The 7814-nt window shown below is 39.0% G+C and overlaps 1 protein-coding gene across 1 annotated transcript in view; it reads right to left on the bottom strand.

Annotated features, from left to right (window-relative positions):
* Positions 1-16: 16 nt before the first annotated feature.
* LOC306979190 (uncharacterized protein) overlaps positions 17-7814 on the bottom strand; it is a gene marked incomplete at both ends in the record, with an annotated part of 35284 nt that continues 27486 nt past the window's right edge. The window contains 2 exons of the mRNA XM_079578045.1: positions 17-77; positions 1148-1225. Coding sequence (XP_079434171.1) covers positions 17-77; positions 1148-1225 — 139 coding nt within the window. The remainder of the gene's footprint in view (positions 78-1147; positions 1226-7814) is intronic.

The following is a 7814-nucleotide window of genomic DNA, read 5'->3' as shown; positions in this document are numbered from 1 at the left end:
CTCGAGTCCGACGAGCTCAGGTGTCGGTGAGCTGCTGTAGCGCTGCTGTCGCCCGGACACGCAGGGAGGGGGCGCCGCTGAGGAGAGGGTGGAGGCGTCTCCGGGAGGCGGGGGCGACTCAGGCCAAGCTACACCGAAAACGTCGTCTGAGTTTTCAAAGATAACAAACGTGAATGAGCCGTGTTTTTAATGAGGAAATGACATAATACATGATGTAAAGCCGAGGGGGGGGAGAGTTTTCTTGGTGGAGGTCGATTTTCTTTATTGTAAACAGACCCGAGGGCCGAAGCCGCTGATTCTTAGCCCGAAGTAAAGCACAACACTGGAAACATAACCTTAAATGAGACAAATGACTTAAAATTGCTTGAATTAAAGTTCTTCTATGTTGAATTTCAGTCGGTTTGAACTAACACTAGATACAAATGCTATAAGAAGAATAAAACCCACTTGAAATGAGACAAATAATTATAATTTTTCACTTCAAATGACACAAAATGATCTGAATTAAGAGAATAACGACTACTAGAGGTTTTATCTCCTCTAAAACCAGAACAAATCTACTCAAACCTTTAGATTAATTCAAGTAGATTTATGTCATTTCTTCCTTAAAATGATGATTCTTTTCCCAGTGCACTTCCTTCAAACAGTGTTGTACATCATGCATGACCTAACTGGGTGCATTGACAGTATTTCTACCTTTTGTTTCTCCCATTTAACTCTAATAATGTTAAAAGTTCTCTCTGATTTGTGTGATAATGTTTCTCAAAATCATCTTGAGGGCCAGAGGTTCTGTGCTGAAGGGCCTGACGTTGCCCACCCCTGATGTAAAGCTTGGAAAAGTCCCCCCCCCCTTTAATAAAGTGTTACTGGGATATTTGTAGAGCAGAGAACATTTAACACAATGATTTTAAGCATTTTTGCCTTGACTTGATAGTTTTGATTCGTCTGAGTGCGTCTTTGCTTCTGTTGCTGATATTTATCTCTGGCAAATGTGTTCATGTGAATGTTTTTTAAAAGCTTTTGTTTATTTTTTATCCAAGTCTGTGAACTATATTTAAGAGGCACATTAAGACATCGGGCCGTGCGCCGCTGCAAACCTGAACACTGTGTTTCTGATTCGTTTAAACGTTTGAGCGCTCGTACACACCTGACCTTTGACCTCTGGGCGCCGCTGTATCCGTCGCTCTGTGGTCCCTTCAGGAGGAGCCGCAGCTGCTGCAAGATTCTGAAAAAAACAAACAAAAACAAATGTCGTGTCAACATGACTTCTGCCATTGTTTGAGAACAGGTTCACAAACATAAAACTTGTAACACAACGAACAGACTTTACAACTATAAGGCTATAACAGCATAAAGAATATTAAAATAAATCCAGATCTCCGCAGACTCCTCACACACGCTACACTCTCACTACCGTCAGGGCGCAGGTTCAGGTCCCGCCCTCTGGGGGGCGACCTCCACTTTCCTCCCATCCATCCGCCTGCTGAATAACTGAATGTGTGGAGCTCGCAAATGAAGTTCCTAACGGATAAATTAACTGAATTTGATTTGATAAAAAAATAAAAAATGACAGGACGACAACTGACATAGAACAACAGCAGGTTTGTATTAACAGTAGTGATGTGCCGATGGTGTCGAGGCTTCGAAGCGTGTGCCGAGTGATCTAGAGGAGTGTCTATTAAAGCTCGTATCGATGCGTGTGTTGATCACGTGTGTTGATCACGTGTGTGGCGGCGTTCGAAGCCTCGGGAAGTGGCCGCACCACGTGACTGATTCAGGAAATGATTTGTGGGTTTGAAGCTCGATTCAAAACAAAAGCGACAGTGACATTTTGTGTATTTGAGTTGGACATAAACAAAGTAACACAAGCACATTTTCCATCACAGCTCAATAAATTTGCAAATTTAGTCTTTCAGCCCCACCATTTATTGTAAGCACTCAGCATGTTGTACATATGGACCTGTCCCTTTTTAAATCCAGATTAAAGACTCATCTTTTCAAACTTCCTTTTAATACTTAGAGACACTGAATTGTGTCCAGGTTGTAAACATTTGGTGTTTTTTTTATTGTTTTTATCTTTCTGTGAAGCACTTTGGTCCTGGTGTTGTTGTAAAGTACTATATAAATAAACTTTTACTGATTGTTCGACAAATGTCTTGTCCACATGATGGTGTAGTGGAGCAAATAAAGCACCTTGATGCTTCGAACCATGTGTGATGCAATTGGCTGTGAGGCTTCAATGCTTCATGGGGCTTCATCTTGCCATCACTAATTTACAGATGTGCAGGTGCTTAAAGTGATCTAAGTTTGGCCCGACCACATCGTGCATTAGAGGGTAACCCCTTAACCCGCGGTCGAACCGATTCCCGTTTCCCCGGGGGTTAAGGGGTTAATGAGTTATTGAGTTTTGTTTTTGTTCATGCGTCTGATTTCCTGATTCTTTGCTTGTGCTTTGGTGACAGTGGAAGTTTTACTGTTGATGTGGCAAAAAGATTTCACATATTTTAGTGTCATCCATCCATCCATCCATCTTCGTCCGCTTTATTCGGGGCCGGGTCACAGGGGCAGCGTCTCAGCAGAGATGTAAGTTATACTGTACTAATCTGTGTAGAGAAATGAGTTCTCTGCATTTGACCCATCCTCAGTGTCGCATGGGGCCGGCGGTCAGAAACACCTGGCTGGAGGATGAACCTATTGCACATGTTTTTATAACCTACGCAGACACGGGGAGAACATGCAAACTCCACACAGAAAGGCCCCGTCCAGGTGGGAATCGAACCCGGGACCTTCGAGCTGTTAGGCACGAGTGTCTATAAGCTCCTAGGGCTGTGCAATTAATCAAAATTCGATTACGATTTCAATTACAACAGTAAACGATTACAAAATTAGCATAATCGCAAAAAATCGATTAGAATTTATTTATTCAATTTTTTTATTTTTTTCAATTTTTTTTATTTTTTTGCAAAGCAGACTTGTTATTTCACGGCGCTGGGATTATTTTCCCTTCGCTTTTCTCGTGCCGTGGCTCATGCTTTTGTCTGACATAAAAACAAATGGCGCTGTGTGATGATGTCATCAGGCCGCGCAGCTCAGTTTGCTTGCGCAGGTGTGAGGGCTGGCCAGCAGGGGGCAGGTGTGAAACAGGGACCTCTTCTTAATCAAGGCGTACTTTGTCTTTTTTTGGCTGGATTTTTGTCTTTTTTCTGCTGGATTTTTGTCACTTTTTTGCTGGATTTTTGTCTTTTTTCTGCTGGGTTTTTGTCATTTTTTTGCTGGATTTTTGTCTTTTTTCTGCTGGGTTTTTGTCATTTTTTCGCTGGATTTTTGTCTTTTTCTGCTGGATTTTTGTCCTTTTTTTTGATGGATTTTTGTCACTTTTTTGCTGGATTTTTGTCACTTTTTTGCTGGATTTTTGTCACTTTTTTTGCTGGATTTTTGTCTTTTTTCTGCTGGGTTTTTGTCTTTTTTTTGCTGGATTTTTGTCTTTTTCTGCTGGATTATTGTCTTTTTTTTAATGGATTTTTGTCACTTTTTTGCTGGATTTTTTAAAGGCAACAAATAATCGTTTGAAAAATCGTGATTTCAATTATGACAAAAATAATAGTGATGATTATTTTTTAAATAATCGAGCAGCCCTATAAGCTCCTCCCCCCCAGCCTCACAAAAAGCTTTGATTCTGTCTCCAAACTTCAAACCGAGGGGCCTTTACGTTTCTCCACAGCAGCGAAGCCCCTTCTTCACCACAGGGGGCGCCACTGTCATCTTCATCTCACATCTTTAACCACTGATCATCTTAACCCGCTGTTTCATCAGTTTGAGCATCTTTCCGAGTCAGAACATTTCGGAAATTTCTCAGTGATCACCTGCCCGGAAGCAGCTTTAGTTTTGTTTGTTTCCATGGAGACAATAGAAAGTGAGAAGCCGAGGCCTCGTGCAGCGCAGGTTCACCCTGACCTGCGGTTTACAGCTCAGCTACACACGTTAACTTTACGTTACTTTGACGTTTTTGTTGGGATTCGCCACGTTTGTTATTCCAGAGTTTAACACAGACGGTTGAACGGAACAGAAACACATCTGTCCACAGCAGTCTGATGCTAACAGCCGACTAGCCGCTACTTCTAAGCGATTACAACGTCATCAAACGTCATTATAAAGCTACGCAGCGACAGCAGACACTGTAAAGGTGTGACATAAACTCTTCTATGACACGTGGGGTAAATTAAAGTCTTTAACTTACCCGCACAATGTCCCGCTTTGTTAAAACACGGAGACAAACACGTTAGCCTGGTGTCGCTGCCCGACTGTGTTCACAATTTTACACTGCGCATGTCAGGACGTGACGTAGTCAAGCCGGAAGTTCGCGTTGGCGCCGCCGTGAATTGTGCCCGCCCCTTTTCTCCTACCAGTTAACCTGGGGCTGGAGAAGTCCACATAAAATCAGTTACTACCGGAAAACAAAGCCGTTTTTCGGCCGCGCAGAAAAAACGGGCAGAGTTCACGTGTCGGTACAAATGAACATCCGACATTTTACTCAAATTAATCGACTAAACATCAGGTTTTAGCGGAGAATATTTTCCTTCGTTCTCTGTCGCGCGTGACCGGAAGTGTCTGTACAACGGAAGTTTTTTTTATTTTTTATTTTTTTATTGCAAAGTCAAATGACAATGTATCTTAATCAAAATAGGCAATACAAATGACTGCTGTGCATGAAAATCCAAGCAGCATGAAAAAATAAACAAAAAAATAAACATTTGTTACATAAACCTCAGGGCATTAGCTCATATATACAGACAATTTTTCACATACTTTTAAGGCACTTTTACATTCTAGAATTTTAAGAGACTTAAACAAGGACATCAGTTCATTTTTAAAAGGAACAAAATTGGGATTTACATTCAGAAATCTACATCTATGTGAATACAATTTACTCAGAATTATCAAATTATTATACATATATTCTATCTTTTTGTCTTTCATAAATACTCCACATTTGACACAATTATAATCCAACATGGGCACATTGTTCTTTACCTTCAACCGATTGTATAAATCAACCCAAAATTTCTTCACATTGTTACATTCATAAAATAAATGTTCTTGAGATTCGACATCAATTTGACAAAATGTACATATGTTATCTTGAAATTGAGGGTTTACATAATTCATGGTTTTAAAGTGCACTTCTTTCATTTTAGCGGAAAACTATAAATATCTGGATCTTATTATGCAATTTTCCTTTCAACTTGGAGATAAGACTTTCCTTTTCACGGGGGAGGGGAAAATAAGTATTTGTTAATGAAGATCTTAAATTGTAATTATTACATTTTACATCAAAGAAATGACAATCATCAATAAACAAAGCAGGAGAGGCAGGTGTTACAGTTGAATATTGTAGATGTGATTTTATCATGTTTAGTTGAGCAGAAGGAATCGCTTTAAGGCGAGACACTGCAGGTGAATAGGGAAAAATGTATATTTACTGATATCAATTTGAAACTGTTGCTGTCGATCACTGGCATAAATGTGAGAAAAAATACATTGCAAGTTTTCTGTCATTTTATCTTTTCATATAAGAACAAAGTGTTTTATGCCTAAAAATGCCCCAAATTTCCCATCTTTTCGGAGACGAAATCTGAATAATGGATTGAGCTACATTCAAACTTATGCTTTCATTTTATTGGTAAATGAGTTACCAAGACTTTCTCAGAGCGGATTTTGGATTTCTTGTTTAGTTTAAAATAAGCTGTTTTTAAGTGGAAAATTTGTAAAAATGTGATTTTTGCCTTATTTTTTGACATTCAAAACTCAATAAATGGGGCTTAAGGGATTAAATAATAAAAAATCCCTCTGAAAAATGTTTCCAAATATTGTTCAGTCCAAGGCTGGAAAATGTGAAGTCTTTAGGTCCGACTGACGTGGACATAGTGTCCCCACAATGACAGAAAAATGTGTTTTGAGAAAAAGGCCCTTGAAATTGCATTGTCCCATATAAGTCTATGGGGGAACATTGAATCAGCGCAATATTTAAACATGTTATTGTGAAGATTAGGCATATTTTCTGTTTCCGGGTGAAAGCTTATATGTTCAGAGACAGATTTGGCCCAAAACCTGAAAACTGAAAAAAATGAGTTTTGCCTGTAGTGTCTCCCCTTAAGTACATTGGAGTATGTTTTATTATTATGTTTTATAAGTGCATTCAAGGTTGAGCCTATGTTTGAAATCATTGAACTCCAGTATTGTACCATCGCTGTCCATCAAATGGACTATTGCCCTTTTTCAAACCAGTCTTTATAAAACATAGATCGTCTTTTATGCAATATATATTTGTTATTCCAAATTGTAGCACTCTGTGGACTCTGTGTGTTTGTATCATCTTCCAATAAAGTAAAACCTGCCTGTGAAAATGTGATACTTTGATTGGTATTTTAAGGGGTCAGAGTCACATTCAATAAGAATTCTGTCCCTCCTGTACAACGGAAGTGCCGAGACAACGCAAACAGAGGCTAAAGGTGAGGGTTAGTTTTTACTTGAAAATCTGTACAAAAAAACATCACAAAGGGAAATCCAAATTAAAAACATTTCTCAGCTAAACTGAAACATTGAAAATGTAAAACTATTCTCAAACACACTCTCATTCATCCTGGCCTATTGTACATGTTTTTAAGTGGTAGGGAAACAGGAGCACCCGGAGGAAACCTGTGAAGCACAAGTGCTAACCACTGTGCCAACGAGCCGCAAGTCTTAAAAAGAACAAGTAAAAAGATGAGTCTCGTAAACACACTGGAACTAAAACAACAACAGTCGACCGAGCGGCTCCAGATGAAACTTCTGAGCTCAGTGAAATAAACTTTTTGACGGAGGAGCTGCAGCACCATTAATTAACTTGAACAACAGACAGAGATTTAAATATATGATTATGTTTTCAAAACTTAATATACTATGTTTTTTAAGAATATGACAGTGATGATATAAGCGAGATTTTTTGTCATGAACTTTAAGAGAACTTTTGTACAATGATTCCAGGGGCCTTAAGGCTGTTTTACGCCTGCGACCAACTTGTCAGGCAGTAGCGAAAGTGCGGGATTATCATCGCATTTAGATAAAGATTAGAAGCGTCTGTGGTCAGAGAGTTTCTAATATATCTAAAATTCACTATGTTAAATTTCAACGTATTGAAATTTAAATTTGGGTCAGAATGACTCCTAAATATTAAATTGGTCGACATTTGAGATTTCTTGACCTTCAATGGTGATTTTTGGTCCAGTCTCACATAGTGAGGATTTACAGCGATTTGTGAAAAACATAGAAACCGTTTTGTCGATATTCAAGGTTAAATGAGAGTTTTTCAACCAAATGGAAATGTTTTTCATTTCCTCTGTTAACTTTTGGGTAACCTCTTTAACAGTTTTCCCATGAATATCCACCACAGTGTCATCAGCGCACATGATCATTTTGGCATTTATACAAACAGATGGAAAATCATTAATATAAAGAGAAAACAGCAAGGGCCCTAATATAGAACCCTGCGGCACTCCCATAGTGCTGCTCGTAAGGGAGATGATACATTATTTACTGATCACACTGTTGCCTTTAAGGTAAGACTGAATCCATTTGATTGGACTTGTGCAATATGTAACAAACAAATGCAGCTTAAATTAAATGAATCTTAATTATGAACAGTCAGTGTTCAGGCCTTTGTTCCTTATTCATTAATCACACGCGTGTTTTACAACAGAAACATATGGACACGTCACACGAACAGACTCTTGTGCTCGGACACAGTAAGTATTTAACGTCGGTGCTGATGGAAATAT

This window comes from Gobius niger (assembly GCF_951799975.1).
Source record: "Gobius niger genome assembly, chromosome: 1".
Classification (NCBI taxonomy): Eukaryota; Metazoa; Chordata; class Actinopteri; order Gobiiformes; family Gobiidae; genus Gobius; species Gobius niger.
This window is presented reverse-complemented; position numbering and strand designations above follow the sequence as displayed.